This window comes from Bombina bombina, chromosome 9, assembly GCF_027579735.1.
Source record: "Bombina bombina isolate aBomBom1 chromosome 9, aBomBom1.pri, whole genome shotgun sequence".
In the NCBI taxonomy this organism is placed as follows: domain Eukaryota; kingdom Metazoa; phylum Chordata; class Amphibia; order Anura; family Bombinatoridae; genus Bombina; species Bombina bombina.
The window spans coordinates 214,036,096-214,055,886 of NC_069507.1; the positions used below are offsets into that span (position 1 = coordinate 214,036,096).

The 19,791-nt window shown below is 40.6% G+C and overlaps 1 protein-coding gene across 1 annotated transcript in view; it reads left to right on the forward strand.

The window, feature by feature from the left end:
* The window catches only part of CPXM2 (carboxypeptidase X, M14 family member 2), a 181,493-nt gene that overhangs the window by 36,632 nt on the left and 125,070 nt on the right, over positions 1-19,791 (forward strand). The window contains exons 4-5 of the mRNA XM_053692603.1: positions 10,244-10,353; positions 16,261-16,400. Of these exons, the coding sequence (XP_053548578.1) occupies positions 10,244-10,353; positions 16,261-16,400 (250 nt within the window). The remainder of the gene's footprint in view (positions 1-10,243; positions 10,354-16,260; positions 16,401-19,791) is intronic.

Genomic DNA, 19,791 nt, shown 5'->3' on the forward strand with positions numbered 1-19,791 from the left:
TGTGTGTTAGTGTATGAGAGTGTCTGTGTGTGAGAGTGTGAGCGTGTGTGAGATACACAGTGTGTGTGAGAGTGAATGTGTGTGAGAGTGTGTGTGTTAGTCTGTGAGAGAGATTGTGTGAGTTTGTGTTAGTGTGTTTGTGTGAGCATGTGTGAGAGTATGTGTATGAGATACAGTGTGTGAGAGTGTATGTTAGTGTATGAGAGTGTCTGTGTGTGAGCGTGTGAATGTGTGCAGGATACAGAGTGTGTGGGAGTGTGTGTGTTAGTGTATGAGAGTGTCTGTGTGTGAGAGTGTGAGTGTGTATGAGATACAGAGTGTGTGTGAGAGTGTGTGTGTTAGTGTATGAGTGTCTGTGTGTGAGAGTGTGAGTGTGTATGAGATACAGAGTGTGTGTGTTAGTGTATAAGAGTGTCTGTGTGTGAGAGTGTGAGTGTGTATGCGATACAGAGTGTCTGAGAGTGTATGTGTTAGTATATGAGAGTATCTGTGTGTGAGAGTGTGAGTGTGTATGAGATACAGAGTGTGTGTGAGTGTGTGTGTTAGTGTATGAGAGTGTCTGTGTGTGAGAGTGTGAGTGTGTATGAGATACAGATTGTGTGTGAGAGTGTGTGTGTTAGTGTATAAGAGTGTCTGTGTGTGAGAGTGTAAGTGTGTATGCGATACAGAGTGTGTGTGTGTGTTAGTGTATGAGAGTGCCTGTGTGTGAGAGTGTGAGTGTGTATGCAATACAGAGTGTGTGAGAGTATGTGTGTTAGTGTATGAGAGTGTCTGTGTGTGAGAGTGTGAGTGTGTATGAGATACAGATTGTGTGTGAGAGTGTGTGTGTTAGTGTATAAGAGTGTCTGTGTGTGAGAGTGTAAGTGTGTATGCGATACAGAGTGTGTGTGTGTTAGTGTATGAGAGTGTCTGTGTGTGAGAGTGTGAGTGTGTATGCAATACAGAGTGTGTGAGAGTATGTGTGTTAGTGTATGAGAGTGTCTGTGTGTGAGAGTGTGAGTGTGTATGAGATACAGAGTTTGTGAGAGTAAATATCTATGTGCAAGTTTGTGTTTATGTGCTATTATACACAGTGCAAGAGTGTTTGGATTTGGCCTGAACTAAAGATGGCAACCCTTCTTTCTGAGCATGCAAGGTATTTAAATCCTGGTCCTCTTGTTACATGTAGTATATGTACATATGCCTCTGAAACTTTGCTGAAAACAGTTTGCTAATTAAAGTATATTGCAAAAATGCTTGTATTTAAAATTAAAATGCATCCATGCACATTTCAATTTTGACAATTATATCCCTTTAAGAGTCTATTACAAATAGATAATATGTTGCAGTCTTGCTACAATAATACAATAATCCTGTAATTATGTATCAGTATCAAGTGTGTGATGCCTCTCATTCTCAAGTACCCCCAACAGGCCAGGTTCATTATAGCTGGAAAAAATGCACAGGTGAAATAATCAGTTGATGGGTAAGAGCAGGTTAGTAACCATGGTTACTGATCAGCTGATTAATCCACCTGTGCACTGGTTCAGCTATAATGAAAACCTGACTTGTTGGGGGTACTTGAGAACAGTGGTTGAGAAACACTCATGTAGAGGAACAGAGCAAGAATCAAGTAAAGGTTGAGCATAACACCAACAGTTTAGAGCAATACTTTACAGTGGTCAAAAATAACATCCAACACCAGCTATGAATGTGATGGTGCAGGGCTTAGATTGAGGCTTTGGGATCTATTTATGAAGCAGTAGATGCTGCTTCCGACCCACTCCGCTTCAGTTCTGAGGTGGCGGACAGCAATCAGCCTGATCAAAAATGATGGGTTGATTGACACCCCCTGCTAACGCCAATTGGCCGCGAATCTGCGGGGGAGGTATTGCACCAGCAGTTCACAAGAACTGCTGGTGCAATGATAAATGCCGACAGCGTATGCAGTCTGCATTTATTGATGTGCGGCGGACATGATTTGCTATAGCGGATCATGTCTGTCCGCACCATGATAAATTTACCCCTTTGGATGGGAATGGAGAAACGATGCAGTTAGGGTTTTAGTCTATTAATTTGAATATCTTTTTAAATTCCTATGTATCGCTACAAATTCATTTTGAGCTGGACTTTTGATTGTTAACCTTGTACGTCTGAGATACAAATATTACAAAGCCTTATATATTGTGTGTAACTGTAATGAATACAATGAACAGCTGTAGAAGTGGCTCTTTCATTCTTTGAGTTTCTATTCTTTTCGTGGAAATGCTGCTTTTAATCAGCGCTGCTGTTTCTTGTGGATTTTCCATTTTGCCAATGAGATCTGCTTTAGCAGCAATAGATTAGATTCCTTTGCCTTGGTTATACATTGCATGGCTGTGTTTTTTCTTCTTCTTAATAAGAGTGTATTGAAATCAGTTATTTTCTTTTTTCCATCTATTTTTTAATAAATGTTCTTTTCCTGAATATAACTACTTTTCATGTTGTATGGAGAAGCCTCCCTTTCTTTCAACAGAGTTGGGGGAGTTGCCTTTATCAGCCAAATGTGCATAATGTCTGCTAAGGATGAGTTGTACACAGTCGTTCACTTTTATCTTCAAAATCAATTTAAACGGTTTTAAAGGGACAGGAAACAGAAAAAGTTTTCTTTCATGATTCAGATAGTGCATACTCTTTTAAAAAAACTTTCCAATTTGCTTCTATTCAAAGATTTGCTTCATTCTTTTGGTATTCTTTGTTGAAGGAGCCACAATGCACTACTGTGAGAAAGCTGAAGATATTGGGTGAGCCAATGACAAGAGGTATATATGTGAAGCCACCAATCAGCAGTTGGCTCCCAGTAGTGCACTGCTTTTCTTGAGCCAATCTAGGTATAATTTTTAATTTAAAGAAAATGAAGCGAATTGGAGCCTATGGAAGAGCACTCTAGTGAGCGCAAAGCTTTCATGCAATGTGAACGCGGGCAACTTCAGATACCAGTGCACAATTACTTGTGCTGGTATTACGAGTGGACTGCAAATACTGTGCTTGCAAAAGCCCAATTTTGTGCTCCACTAGTAATGTGTCCCTAAGTTGTTCTATCTAAATCATAATAATTGTATTTAGTGTAAGGTTAGATGTTAGTGTAACTCAGGTTAGGTTTTATTTTACAGGTAAATGTGTATTTATTTTAGCTAGGTAGTTAGTAAATAGTTAATAACTATTTAGTAACTATTCTATCTAGTTAAAATAAACACAAACATGCCTGTAAAATAAAAATAAACCCTAAGATAGATACAATGGCCCATATTTATCAAGCTCCGTACGGAGTTTGAAGGGCCGTGTTTCTGGCGAGTCTTCATCGTATTGATCTCCGCATTTAGCGAGGTATTGCAGACCTGATCCGCACTGTCGGATCAGGTCCGCAAGACCTTTGATAAATCGAGGCCTATGTAACTATTAGTTATATTGTAGCTAGCTTAGGGTTTATTTTACAGGTAAGTATTTAGTTTTAAATAGGAATTATTTAGTTAATGATAGGAATTTTTAATTAGATTTATTTTAATTATATTTAAGTTAGGGGGTGTTAGGGTTAGACTTAGGTTTAGGGGTTAATATATTTAGTATAGTGGCGGCGACGTTGGGGGCTGCAGATTAGATGTTAATAAATGTAGGTGGTGGTTGCGATGTTAGGGGCGGCAGATTAGGGGTTAATAATATTTAACTAGTGTTTGCGATGCGGGAGTACGGCGGTTTAGGGGTTAATATGTTTATTATAGTGGCGGCGATGTTGGGGCGGCAGATTAGGGGTTAATAAGTGTAGTTAGGTTGCGGCGACATTGGGGGCTGGAGATTAGGGGTTAATAACATTATGTAGGTGTCGCGATGTTGGGGGCAGCAGATTAGGGGCTAATAAATATAATGTAGGTGTCGGCGATGTTGGGGGCAGCAGATTAGGGGTTCATAAGTATAATGTAGGTGTCGGCGGTGTTGGGAGCGGCAGATTAGGGATTAATAAGTGTAAGATTAGGGGTGTTTAGACTCGAGGTTCATGTTAGGGTGTTAGGAGTAAACATACATTTTTGTTTCTCCATAGGAATCAATGGGGCTGCGTTACAGAACTTTACGCTGCTTTTTTGCAGGTGTTAGACTTTTTTTCAGCCGGCTCTCCCCATTGATGTCTATGGGGAAATCGTGCACGAGCACGTAAAACCAGCTCACCGCAGCTTTCAGCAGCACTGGTATTGGAGTGCGGTATGGAGCTCAATTTTGCTCTACGCTCACTTCTTGCAAAATAACGCTGGGTTTATGAAAACCTGTAATACCAGCTCTGTAGGGAAGGGAGCGGTGACAATAACGCACCCCTCATAATGCAAAACTCGTAATCTAGCCAAATGTTATTTTTTATTAAAACATATTCTTCTATATTTATTTTAATATCATAATGATGTGACATTTTACCATCTGTCGGCTCCAGATTTTGCGCTAGAAGCTGCCTGGTGTTTTCAATAGATTATTCATATCAATATTATTATTTTCCTTTGTTTGTAATGTGCAGATCTCACAGTGGTACAATTTTATGAGAGAAAATAATATGACAAAAATAAATAATACATTAAATAAAAAATCTTCATCTCATTAATTCGAGTCTTGCAAAGTTTTAGCAATCCATACATAAGGAAACATAAACAGTACATAGGAAAGAACTGAAGATGGCTTTGGGTTATTATCTTATAACAAACTAACACTGATGACATGCAATTAAACCTTTTTGTACTATTTTATATCAATTTATGATTAAAATATTCATGATGCCCAAATAATGAATTCACATTTAAATGACTATGATTATCTTTATCTTATCTCCCTTAACTGAGACAAATTAGGGCTATAAATGAGTTTGTACACTGCTCTAAGGAATCACTTTCTAGTAGGCAGCTGGTTTAGGCGATTTGGGCTCTCTAGGGAACGTGGAGCAAGTACAATTCTTACACATGCAAACTGTTTACTGCAAAAGTTTCTATTTTTCCTATACATAATTTAACATTCTATATAACAATCTCAAATTGATTCATGTCATTTAAAAAAATATTCTATAAAGAATTTAGACAATCAGTATAAAAGTTCTGAAGGTCTATGAAACTTACCTAGTACTAAGCACTAGGAATGATCAACAGAATCAGTAACATTCTTTTAAGACCGTAGAGATTAATGATTCTGTCATGTATTTAATCTCTCACATACTAAAATCTCAGTTTCATAAATATGCCTCCTGGCTGGCGTATTAGAATTTATTCCACAGTTTACCTTATGTATGAATCAAGCACAGAGCACTAATATGGAAAATGTTACCCTGCTTGGTAAAAATGCCTGTTGTCATTAATAGCACGGAGGAACACAAGCTTTTCTAGTCTACAGAATTCACTCTTTTCTGCCTTTTCTATAGTGGGACGGCCAAAACAGTTTGTGTTAAAAAAAGAAAGAATCAAATGACAAGTTTGATAATTCTGAAACTACCATATATTGAGCAGTGGGCCTTAATATTTTTCTTTCATGATTCAGAAAGAACACACAATTTTAAATCACTTTCCAATTTACTTATATGATCAGTTTTGCTTCATTCACTTGCTATTCTTTTTTAAAGAAGAGGCAATCTAAAACGAGAAGCTAGCTGAGCAAATCAGCTGAGCCAATGACAAGAGGCATATATGTGCAGCCACCAATCAGTAGCGGGCTCTCTGTAGTGCATTGCTTCTTCTGAGCTTAACTAGGCATGCTTTTCAACAAAGGATACAATGGGGTCGATTTACCAAAGTCTGCTGGACATGATACGCTCTATCGTATCATGTCCGCCAGACATCGCTGAATGCCGACAGTATACGCTGTTGGCATTTAATATTGCACAAGCAGTTCTGGTGAACTGCATGTGCAATGCCGCCCGCTGTAGATTTGCGGCCAGTCGGCCGCTAGCAAGAGTGTTAATCAACCCAATTGTATAGGATCGGGCAGATTGATGTCCGCAGCCTCAGAGGCAGCGGGTCAGTTAAGGAGCAGTGGTCTTATGACCGCTGCTTCTTAACTCCTGTTTCTGGTGAGCCTGAAGGCTCACGTGGAAACAGGGGGATCAGGGGCCATTTGGCTCTTGATAATTCGGCCCCTAAAAGTATAAAGCAAAACAGATAAAAGTAAATTGGATTTTATTTAGATTGCATGCTCTGTTTGTGAGACATAAAAGATACATACTGGTTTTCAAACAATTTCAATTTGCAGTGGTTTTTGTTTTACACTTTTGAAAGATTAAAGCTTCTTTCTTACTTGACTCCCACCCCACCCAGGGTCAGCTCACCAATCAAAATACAGGCCTCAGGGCACCCTCAGTGAACTTACCTGGCCATATACTGTGCATGGGCCAGCTGTGTTTGACAAACAAGAATGTACAGTTACATATATTCTCTAATTGCTCATTGTCAAGTGGGATGAAGTCAATAACTGAAAACTGTACATGCCATAAATGTTTTTTCAAGTGTGCACAGTGTGCGCTCAAATTTAAACACTGTAGTCATATACCATGACCAAGCTTTACTGCCCATGCACACATGTAATGAGGTTATTTAAATGTACAATGCGACTGGTCATTTAGGAATGAATAATTCATTTATTAAAGGGATAGTCTTGCCAAAATTAAACATTCATGATTCGGATAGAATGCAATAGATACAATTTTAAGCAACTTTCTAATTTACTCCTATTATCAATTTTTTTTCGTTCTCTTGGTATCTTTATTTGAAAAAGCAAGAATGTAAGCTTAGGAGCCTGCCCATTTTGCTTCAGCATGTGGGTAACGCTTGCTGATTGGTATCTACATGTAGCCACCAATCAGCAAGCGCTACCCAGGTGCTGAACCAAAAATGGGCCGGCTCTAAGCTTAAATTCTTGCTTTTTCAAATAAAGATACTAAGAGAACAAATAAAAATGTATAATAGGAGTAAATTAGAAAGTTGCTTAAAATTGCATGCTCTACCCGAATCATTAAAGTTGAATATTGACTAGATTATACCTTTAATAAATTAATTATTCATTCCTAAATGTATTCATATACATATATATTTACAACTATAACACAGCCCCCATAGACCACAATGTAAAGGTTCAACGATATGAGGTCTCAGGTGTTAGTGCATTGGAGCCCTTTGATGAGAACATGAAAAATCATATTAATGCAATATTCATATATAATAAATGTTATAGTGTGTATTTACTGTAAATATTTCACATTGTAATGTTCTACACATAGCAGAATGTTTTCCAATTATTTATAAATAGATATTACTATATATATCTGTATATGTCTTTACCTGTATATATATACCTGTGTGTGTGTATATGTATGTATATATATATATATATAAATATATGTGTACATATATATTGTACCAAAATATCATCAGATACACATGGAAATATGTATTTATGAATAAAAAGAACATTTTTTGCTATGAGCAGAACATTGGAATGTGAAATATACATTTTTTTAATGTTGGGTTAGCGCACATGGGAATATGTGATAGGGTTTGCGCATAAGTGCGGTGTTCTCCTTTGACTTCTAGGGAGGGGAATAGGTTATCGCTTGTGCGATATTCTAAAATCGGCGTTTTGTGCGAGTGGGTTAGTGCGAGCGTGATAACTTTTTACTTTCAACTCGTAATACGAGCGCAACCTGAAGCGCAATTAGCGCTCTAGCGAAAGTGCTAAATAGCGCTCCACTTGTAATCTGACCCTATGTCTTTTACAGGGATGTTTCCTACATTTGCCTACATGAAGGAGATACATACAAAAAAACTTATTGAAAAACCATATAAAAACATATAACTTAAGTATTGAAGTAAAAATTCAAAGAAGTAATGTATTGTAATTTGTAACAAAGTAGTTGTGCAGTTATTTTATGGAATAAGTTAAATACACAGGAAAACACGATTTAAGAAACACAGTAGAAGTTGTAATAAAACTACACTGCACATGCAAAAAATGCTCTGACATTTTTAGTTATAATATGAAATTCAATGTGGAATGTTTTGCTTATTGTACAATGAGTTTCCCCACCTGTGGTAGTGCGCAGGGGCATTTCCATGGCTGTAGCTGAAAGTTCTTGTGTATTCTCTAAATATTTTCCTCCTGCAAACTGAAAGGTGACGAGATTGTGTCAAATATACCAAATTACTTTAATAGAAAGAACACATATATACAAAACAAAGATGATTGTAAAATAGCATATACTGAAAATAGAGTAATTTGATTTGTATTGAATGCAATTTTTAATTTTTAAAGGATGCCCCCCTGGTCCCTGCTAATTCTCCCCAGCAAGCTCCATTATTTTCTATTGGAGACATTTTGCAGGGACAGTGTCCGTGGGTTTTTTCTCGCTCCATCCATTAGACCCTTAAAAGTAAACTGTACTTGAAAGATGTACAGTATCCCACAAAAGTGAGTGCACCCCTCACATTTTTGTAAATATTTTATTATATCTTTTCATGTGACAACACTGAAGAAATGACACTTTGCTACAATGTAAAGTAGTGAGTGTACAGCCTGTATAAGAGTATAAATATGCTGTCCCCTCAAAATAACTCAACACACAGCCATTAATGTCTAAACCGTTGGCAACAAAAGTCAGTACACCCCTAGGTGGAAATGTCCAAATTGGGCCCAAAGTGTAAATATTTTGTGTGGCCACCATTATTTTCCAGCACTGCCTTAACCTTCTTGGGCATGGAGCTCACCAGAGCTTCACAGGTTTCCACTGGAGTCCTCTTCCACTCCTCCATGATGACATCACGGAGCTGAGGGATGTTAGAGACCTTGCGCTCCCCCACCTTCCATTTGAGGATGCCCCCAGATGCTCAATAGGGTTTAGGTCTGGAGATATGCTTGGCCAGTTCATCACCTTTACCCTCAGCTTCTTTAGCAAGGCAATGGTTATCTTGAAGGTGTGTTTGGGGTCGTTATCATGTTCAAATACTGCCCTGCGGCCCAGTCTCCGAAGGGAGGGGATCATGCGCTGCTTCAATGTGTCACAGTACATGTTGGCATTCATGGTTCCCTCAATGAATTGTATCTCCCCAGTGCCGGCAGCACTCATGCAGACCCAGACCATGACACTCCCACCACCATGCTTGACTGTAGGCAAGATACACTTGTCTTTATACTCCTCACCTGGTTGCCGCCACACACACTTGACACCATCTGAACCAAATTAGTTTATCTTGGTCTCATAGGACCACAGAATATGGTTCCAGTAATCCATGTCATTAGTCTGCTTGTTTTTAGCAAACTGTTTGCAGGCTTTCTTTTGCATCATCTTTAGAAGAGACTTCCTTCTGGGACAACAGCCATGCAAAACAATTTTTTGCAGTGAGCGGCGTATGGTCTGAGCACTGACAGGCTAACCCCCCACCCCTTTAACCTCTGCAGCAATGCTGGCAGCACTCATACATCTATTTTACAAAGACAACCTCTGGATATGATGCTGAGCACATATACTCAACTTCCTTGGTCAAACATGGTGAGGCCTGTTCTGAGTGGAACCTGTCCTGTGAAACCACTGTATGGTCTTGCCCACCATGCTGCAGCTCAGTTTCAGGGTATTGGCAATCTTCTTATAGCCTAGGCCATCTTTATGTAGAGCAACAATTCTTTTTTTTCGGATCCTCAGAGAGTTCTTTGCATGAGGTGCCATGTTGAACTTCCAGTGACCAGTATGAGAGAGTGTGAGAGCGATAACACCAAATTTAACACACCTGCTCCCCATTCACACCTGAGACCTTGTAACACTAACGAGTCACATGACACCGGGGAGGGAATATCGCTAATTGGGCCCAATTTGGACATTTACACTTAGGGGTGTACTGACTTTTGTTGCCAACGGTTTAGACATTAATGGCTGTGTGTTGAGTTATTTTGAGTGGACAGCAAATTTACACTGTTACACAGGCTGTACACTCACTACTTTAAGTAATATTTCTTCAGTGTTGTCACATTAAATGATCTAATAAAATATTTCCAAAATATGAGGGGTGTACTCACTTTTGTGGGATACTGTATGTTTCAGCTTGTGGGCTAATGAGGAATTAAATATTAAACTGATTTGTTGTGAATAGCTAAATTAATCTAAAGCAAATGCAGATTCCTAGTAAGTGATATTCAGACCATAAACAACAATTCAATAAAATGCCACTTATGTGTAAGATTTGTCTGTGGTTCACCACTAAATTGTTGCTTAATCTGACAGGTTGTCCTCCTCTGGGATTAGAGACCTTGAAGGTTACGGATTTTCAGCTCCACGCATCAACGGTAAAACGCTATGGTCTGGGAGCGCACCGTGGACGCCTTAATATTCAGGTAAACACTTTTGGTGTTGGAAGGGTTGGTGCGGTGTGTTTAGGTGCTGAAAATCAATTATAAATTAAAAGGATAGTTAACACCTTGATATTTTTACATAAATTGTTTAGTTATTCGAAGTAAAACAACTTTGATTATTTATTTTGCCTCCTTTTCATTTAATTTCGCTCTGAAATTGTGGATTTCCTAATCCTCAGAAATGCAAAAGCACACTACATACATCTCAAAACTAAGCCTCTACATACTGTATATAACCCTAATTGGCTTTAATAGATAACAAATGCAAAATAATTAACGCCTAGATTACGAGTTTTGCGGTAACAGGGGTGCGGTGCTAATGAGCCTTTTTTTTCTACCTTAAGACAACGCTGGTATTACAGGTTGTTTTCAACCCGGCGTTAGCAGCAAAAAGGTGAGCGTATAGCAAAACTTAGCTCCACATCTCACCTCAATACCACCGCTGCTTACGGTAGCGGTAAGCTGGCTAAACATGCTCATGCACGATTTCCCCTTAGGAAACAATGGGGCTGAGCTGGCTGAAAAAAAAATCTAACACCTGCAAAAAAAGCAGCGTCCAGCTCCTAACACAGCCCCATTGATTCCTATGGGGAAAGTAAATTTATGTCTACACCTAACACCCTAACATGAACCCCGAGTCAAAACACCCCTAATATTACACTTATTAACCCCTAATCTGCCGTCCCCGACATCACCGCCACCTGCATTATATTATTAACCCCTAATCTGCCGCTCCGGACACCGCCGCAACCTACATTATACTTATGAACCCCTAATCTGCTGCCCCCAACATCGCCGAACCCTACATTATATTTATTAACCCCTAATCTGCCCCCCAACGTCACCGCAACCTAATTACATTTATTGACCCCTAATCTGCCGCCGCCAACGTCGCCACCACTATAATAAAGTTATTAACCCCTAAAACTAAGTCTAACCCTAACACCCCCCTAACAAATATAATTTAAATAAATCTAAATAAAATGACTACAATTAAATAAATTATTCCTATTTAAAACTAAATACTTACCTATAAAATAAACCCTAAGATAGCTACAATATAACTAATAGTTACATTGTATCTAGCTTAGGGTTTATTTTTATTTTACAGGCAAGTTTGTATTTATTTTAACTAGGTACAATAGTTATTAAATAGTTATTAACTATTTAACAACTACCTAGTTAAAATAAAGACAAATTTACCTGTAAAATAAATCCTAACCTAAGTTACAATTACACCTAACACTACACTATAATTAAATTAATTACCTAAACTACCTACAATTAAATACAATTAAATTAAATAAACTAAAGGACGAAAAACAACAAAAACTAAATTACAGAAAATAAAAAAAGAATTACAAGTTTTTTAAACTAATTACACCTAATCTAATCCCCCTAATAAAATAAAAAAAAGCCCCCCCAAATAAAAAAATCCCTACCCTATACTAAATTACAAATAGCCCTTAAAAGTGCCTTTTTACGGGGCATTGCCCCAAAGTAATCAGCTCTTTTACCTGGAAAAAAATACAAACCCCCCCCAACATTAAAACCCACCACCCACACACCCAACCCTACTCTAAAACCCACCCAATCCCCCTTTAATAAAACCTAACACTACCTCCTTGAAGATCTCCCTACCTTGAGCCGTCTTCACCCAGCCGGGCACAAGTGGACCTCCAGAGGGGCAGAAGTCTTCATCCGATCTGGCCAGAAGAGGACATCCAGACCGGCAGAAGTCTTTATCCAGGCGGCATCTTCTATCTTCTTCCATCCGTAGCGGAGCGGGTCCATCTTGAAGACATCCAACGCGGAGCATCCTCTTCCATCTGACGGCGACTGAAGAATGAAGGTTCCTTTAAGTGACGTCATCCAAAATGGCGTCCCTTCAATTCCGATTGAAGTTCAATCCTATTGTCTAATCCAAACAGCCAATAGGATTGAGCTCGCATTCTATTGGCTGTTCCAATCAGCCAATAGAATGCAAGATCAATTCTATTGGCTGATGCATCAGCCAATAGGATTTTTCCTACCTTAATTCCGATTGACTGATTCTATCAGCCAATCGGAATTGAAGGGACGCCATCTTGGATGACGTTGCTTAAAGGAACCTTCATTCTTCAGTCGCCGTCGGATGGAAGAGGATGCTCTGTGTCGGATGTCTTCAAGATAGACCCTGTCTAGTCTGTCACACTGTCTAGTCACCCTGTACACTCACTGTCCACTCACCTTTTATGCACACTGTCTAGTCACACTGTACACTCACCTTTTATTTATCCTGTCTAGTCACCCTTTCCATTCACTGTCCACTCACCTTTTATGCACACTGTCTAATCACCCTGTACACTCACTGTCCACTCACCTTTTATGCACACTGTCTAATCACCCTGTACACTCACTGTCCACTCACCTTTTATGCACACTGTCTAATCACCCTGTACACTTGCTGTCCACTCACATTTTATGCACACTGTCTAGTTACACTGTCCACTCACTGTCCACTCACATTTTATGCACACTGTCTAGTCACCCTGTACACTTACTGTCCACTCACCTTTTATGCACACTGTCAACTTGCTGTTCACTCACCTTTTATGCACACTCTCCACTTACTGTCCACTAACCTTTAATGCACACTGTCTAGTCACTCTGTACACTTACTGTCCATTCACCATGTCTAGTCACCCTGTACACTTGCTGTCCACTCACCTTTTATGCACACTGTCAACTTGCTGTCCACTCACCTTTTATGCACACTCTCCACTTACTGTCCACTCACCTTTAATGCTCTGTACACTTACTGTCCATTCACCATGTCTAGTCACCCTGTACACTTGCTGTCCACTCACCTTTTATGCACACTGACTAGTCACCCTGTACACTCACTGTCCACTCACATTTTATGCACACTGTCTAGTCACCCTGTACACTCACTGTCCACTCACATTTTATGCACACTGTCTAGTCACCCTGTACACTCACTGTCCACTCACCTTTTATGCACACTGACTAGTCACCCTGTACACTTGCTGTCCACTCACCTTTTATTCATCCCGTCTAGTCACCCTGTCCATTTACTGTCCACTCACCTTTTATGCACACTGTCTAGTCACCCTGTACACTCACTATTCACTCACCTTTTATGCACACTGTCCACTTTCTGTCCACTCACCTTTTATGCACACTGTCCACTTACTGTCCACTCACCTTTAATGCACACTGTCTAGTCACCCTGTACACTTACTGTCCATTCACTATGTCTAGTCACCCTGTACACTTGCTGTCCACTCACCTTTTATGCACACTGACTAGTTACCATGTACACTCACTGTCCACTCACCTTTAATGAACACTGTCTAGTCACCCTGTACACTTACTGTCCACTCACCCTGTATACTCACTGTCCATTTACCTTTTATGCACCTTGTCTAGTCACCCTGTATACTCACTGTCCACTCACCTTTTATTCACACTCTCTATTCACCCTGTCCACTCACCTTTTATGCACACTGTCTAGTCACCATGTACACTCACTGTCCACTCACCTTTTATGCACACTGTCTAGTCACCCTGTCCACTCACTGTCCACTCACATTTTATTCACATTGTCTAGTCACCCTGTCCACTAACTGTCCACTCACATTTTATTCACATTGTCTAGTCACCCTGTCCACTAACTGTCCACTCACCATTTATGCACACTGTCTAGTCACCCTGTACACTCACTGTCCACTCACCTTTTATGAACACTGTCTAGTCACCCTGTACACTTACTGTCCACTCACCTTTTATGCACACAGTCCACTCACCTTTTATGCACACTGTCTAGTCACCCTGTCCACTCACTGTCCTGTCTACTCACCCTGTCCACTCACTAGTCACCCTGTCCCCTCACCTTTTATTCACACTGTCAGTCACCCTGTACACTTACTGACCACTCACCTTTAATGCAAATTGTCTAGTCACCCTGGACACTCACTGTCCACTCACCTTTTATGCACACTGTCTAGTCACCCTGGACACTCACTGTCCACTCACCTTTTATGCACACTGTCTAGTCACCCTGTACACTCACTTTCCACTCACATTTTATGCACACTGTCTAGTCACCCTGTACACTCACTTTCCACTCACATTTTATGCACACTGTCTAGTCACCCTTTACACTCACTTTCCACTCACCTTTTATGCACACTGTCTATTCACCCTGTACACTCACTGTCCACTCACCTTTTATGCACACTGTCTATTCACCCTGTACACTCACTTTCCACTCACCTTTTATGCACACTGTCTATTCACCCTTTACACTCACTTTCCACTCACCTTTTATGCACACTGTCTAGTCACCCTGTGCACTCACTGTCCACTCACCTTTTATGCACACTGTCTAGTCACCCTGTACACTCACTGTCCACTCACCTTTTATGCACACTGTCTACTCACCCTGTACACTCACTTTCCACTCACCTTTTATGCACACTGTCTAGTCACCCTTTACACTCACTGTCCACTCACCTTTTATGCACACTGTCTAGTCACCCTTTACACTCACTGTCCACTCACATTTTATGCACACTGTCTATTCACCCTGTACACTCACTTTCCACTCACCTTTTATGCACACTGTCTAGTCACCCTGTACACTCACTTTCCACTCACCTTTTATGCACACTGTCTAGTCACCCTTTACACTCACTTTCCACTCACCTTTTATGCACACTGTCTATTCACCCTGTACACTCACTTTCCACTCACCTTTTATGCACACTGTCTAGTCACCCTTTACACTCACTGTCTACTCACCTTTTATGCACACTGTCTAGTCACCCTTTACACTCACTGTCCACTCACATTTTATGCACACTGTATAGTCACCCTTTACACTCACTGTCCACTCACCTTTTATGTACACTGTCTAGTCACCCTGTACACTCACTGTCCACTCACCTTTTATGCACACTGTCTACTCACCCTGTACACTCACTTTCCACTCACCTTTTATGCACACTGTCTACTCACCCTGTACACTCACTTTCCACTCACCTTTTATGCACACTGTCTACTCACCCTGTACACTCACTTTCCACTCACCTTTTATGCACACTGTCTAGTCACCCTGTACACTCACTTTCCACTCACCTTTTATGCACACTGTCTACTCACCCTGTACACTCACTGTCCACTCACCTTTTATGCACACTGTCTATTCACCCTGTACACTCACTGTCCACTCACCTTTTATGCACACTGTCTATTCACCCTGTACACTCACTTTCCACTCACCTTTTATGCACACTGTCTACTCACCCTGTACACTCACTTTCCACTCACCTTTTATGCACACTGTCTACTCACCCTGTACACTCACTGTCCACTCACCTTTTATGCACACTGTCTACTCACCCTGTACACTCACTTTCCACTCACCTTTTATGCACACTGTCTATTCACCCTGTACACTCACTGTCCACTCACCTTTTATGCACACTGTCTATTCACCCTGTACACTCACTGTCCACTCACCTTTTATGCACACTGTCTAGTCACCCTGTGCACTCACTTTCCACTCACCTTTTATGCACACTGTCTACTCACCCTGTACACTCACTGTCCACTCACCTTTTATGCACACTGTCTACTCACCCTGTACACTCACTGTCCACTCACCTTTTATGCACACTGTCTAGTCACCCTGTACACTCACTGTGCACTCACCTTTTATGCACACTGTCTATTCACCCTGTACACTCACTGTCCCAGTTAAACAAATACACCCCTCACCATAACTCCCTATCACATACACTTCACAATTTCCCTCTCTATAACTTACATACAAATTAATATACTTTTATATAGGAAGCTTGAAGTCTTCTTTATGTTTGACAGGCAGGGGTCAGTGAGGATGACCTGTATGATGGCGCATGGTGCGCTGGGAGGATCGATGCACATCAGTGGATAGAGGTGGATGCTCGGAGACTGACCAAATTCACTGGAGTAATTACACAAGGCAGAAATTCACTCTGGCTGTGAGTATAACTATTTCCAACCTTTAAAGGGACATTAAAGTCAAATTAACCATTAATAATTCAGATAGAGCATTCAATTTAAAAAAAACTTTCTAATTTATTTCCATTATAAAATTTGCTTTGTTCCTGTGGTATAATTTGTTGAGAAGCATACCTAAATAGGCTCATTAGGCAGCAGTGTTTGCAACAACGTATAACATTGCTATAAACCATGGAAACAAAGAGAACAAATGAAATTTAAAACAGAAGTAATTTGAAAACTTGATTAAAGTAATTCTCTTCCAATACATTAAAACTTAATATTGACTTTACTGTCCCTTTATTCTTCCTATGCATAATTGCACTTACAGTTTAATCCCACCCCCTGTCACCTAGTGTGGGTTTTATACAATATTAATAAGAAATTGCAGTGGATGAAATAAGAATTTTAGTTGTTAAACACTGAGCAGACCAGTACATTCTCCTGCACTGAATAGAAACTTTTCTCCTCTGGATTATAAACTATATACATATACAACAAATACATATTCAAATCTATACATAATTTATATAAAGGAGCGAGATTATGAGTAATGTGTTTTTCTGGCTTTTTATACGTGACGAAAATAGTGCTCATATTACGAGTTGAAAGTAAAGGTGTTCACCCGAGTGCTTACGCTTGGCAGGTTACATATACATATGTATATATACTGTATATATACTGTATATACATATATATATATATATATACACACATATACAGTATATATATATACATACATATATACACACACATATATATATATATATATATATATACACATACACACACACATATATATATAACACAACACACAGAAAACCTGGCACTCGCCAGCAGATTCACAGTAATGTTTAAAAGCAAAACTGGGGGAAGTCAGTTACATTTGCATACTTCCAAACAAACCAACTGGGAACCTCCCAAGGTGACACAGGCTTTTGTAACCTCCCCTATATAAATACAAAACACAGGAATGGACCGCACTTACAGACCGGACTGGGTACACATCCTAAGCCACAGCAAAATCCACAGCCCTGAACACTGACAGACAGCTGCAAAGTTCCCAGCAACTCAGGCAGTTAACCCCAGAGCAGCCTGGGTGGCAGGCCCGCAGGGAAGCATTACAAACATTATCAACACAACACACAGAAAACCTGGCACTCGCCAGCAGATTCACAGTAATGTTTAAAACCCAAACTGGGGGAAGTCAGTTACATTTGGTGCCAATGGATCAAGCCCAGGACCACGACAAGGTCTCCCCCTTCCTGGGACAGTGAGTGTGGTCCATTCCTGTGTTTTGTATTTACATAGGGGAGGTTACAAAAGCGTGTCATGGTCCTGGGCTTGATCCTTTGATGCCAAATGTAACTGACTTCCCCCAGTTTTGCTTTTAAACATTACTGTGAATCTGCTGGCGAGTCCCAGGTTTTCTGTGTTTTGTGTTGATAATGTTTGTAATGCTTCCTTGCGGGCCTGTCACCCAGGCTGCTCTGGGTTTAACTGCCTGAGTTGTTGGGAACTTTGCAGCTATCTGTCAGTGTTCAGGGCTGTGGAGTTTGCTGTGGCTTAGGATGTGTACCCAGTCCGGTCTGTGAGTGCGGTCCATTCCTGTGTTTTATATATATATATATATATATACATATATATAATATGTAGAAGAAGGTTGAAGAGAGCACTCGCCGTGAAAAAAGTGGTTTATTTCAACTTAGTGAACATTTCGGGGGAATAACCCTGTCATGAGATGCAGGACACAGCATAGAAGGTACAACGCTATTTTATTGCAGAGCATAGAAGTATGCAGCTTGTACAACACATCTAACTTGGTAACTGCGACATAGACAATCAATCCCCTAAACCACGCCCCCATCCGGTGACGTCACTTTCCACTCTCATCACATCTTCCCCCTTTTCAAAGGACAAAGCATACATTTTTTTTCTTTTTGAATACATCAAATAACAAGGTATACAAGAAGCATACATAAATAGTTTTGTTCAGTATACAACAAATAACAAGTTAAAAAGGATATACATAAACAACATGAAATACCATTCTGACTTGAACATCGGGGTAGACTACCCTAGTCCACAGTGACCATGGGATTATTCTGCCCATTCTTCTGGTCACTGCTCTAACTAGTGCTAATCCCGATATCGGGCTGGAAGTTTCACCACCCTTCCACTTGATGTCATTTTACATGAACTGTCCTCTGATACAGAAGAAGGTGATTGAGAGTCTGCTGGAAGCAAAGAAGTATCCCCGCTGTGATCTTGCTGAGGGGAAGGCACCCCTCTTAAAACAAGGGATCCCACCAGCAGTGGTAATGAGGCATCCAGTCCCAAACTCTCAGGTGCTAGCTGAAGATGTTTTCGATTTCGACGTGGGATTGTCCCTCCATCAGTAAGGACTACATAAGACCTTGTTTCTGGAGAGCATCCAATTACCGTAGCAGGCGTCTTCCATTTCTTCTCATCATCCAGTTTAACTCTGACACTTTGCCCACATTCAGCTCCTGCAAGGGCCTTACAGAGTGTTTCCTGTCATAGAAGAATCAATAGCCCCTTTTAGCCTCTTCATCCCTCCTAAGGACCTCGACCCGAAGAACAGACCTAGTTGGCTGGAAGACACCCACAGAGGGTAAAGTGGTGCGAATCTGACGTCCTAGCATCAGCTGTGCTGGGCTAAAACCCGTGGCTTGAATGGGAGTCGCCCTATGGGACAAGAGGGCTAGGTACGGCTCAGATTGCTTCAAAATGAACTTTGTTGTTTGAACTGCCCTTTCAGCCATTCCATTGGCCTGCGGGTAATGTGGACTCGACGTAGAATGGAAAAAATTATTTTCGCTGCTGAAAGAACTGAACTCCGTGGACGCAAACTGCATTCCGTTATCACTCACTAACTCCATTGGTATGCCCCACCGGACGAACAAGCTCTTGAGACGAGTGATAATGGCTTGACTTTTGATCTCATTCAAGGGTGCAATCTCCAAATACCTGGAATAGTAGTCAATCACGACTAGGTACTTTTTTCCGTGCAGTTCGCACAAATCAGCAGCTATTTTCTGCCACGGGCCTGCAGGCAGCGGAGTAGAAATCAAGGGTTCCTTTCTCTGAGTAGGCTGGCGTTCCTGGCAAAAGGCACATTTTGACACATGGCTTGCAATGTCAGAACTGATCCCAGGCCACCATACTGCAGTAGCTGCCCTTTCTCTACACTTTGTAATGCCCAAGTGGCCATCATGAATCCTGCTTAACATCTCCTGCCGCATGCTAACAGGAATAACAATGCGGTCCTGGAACAGCACCAACCCATCCAGTTCCGTGAGCTGCGACCTTTCTGACTGGTAAAAACTTAAAGATTTCCAGGTTGCCCGG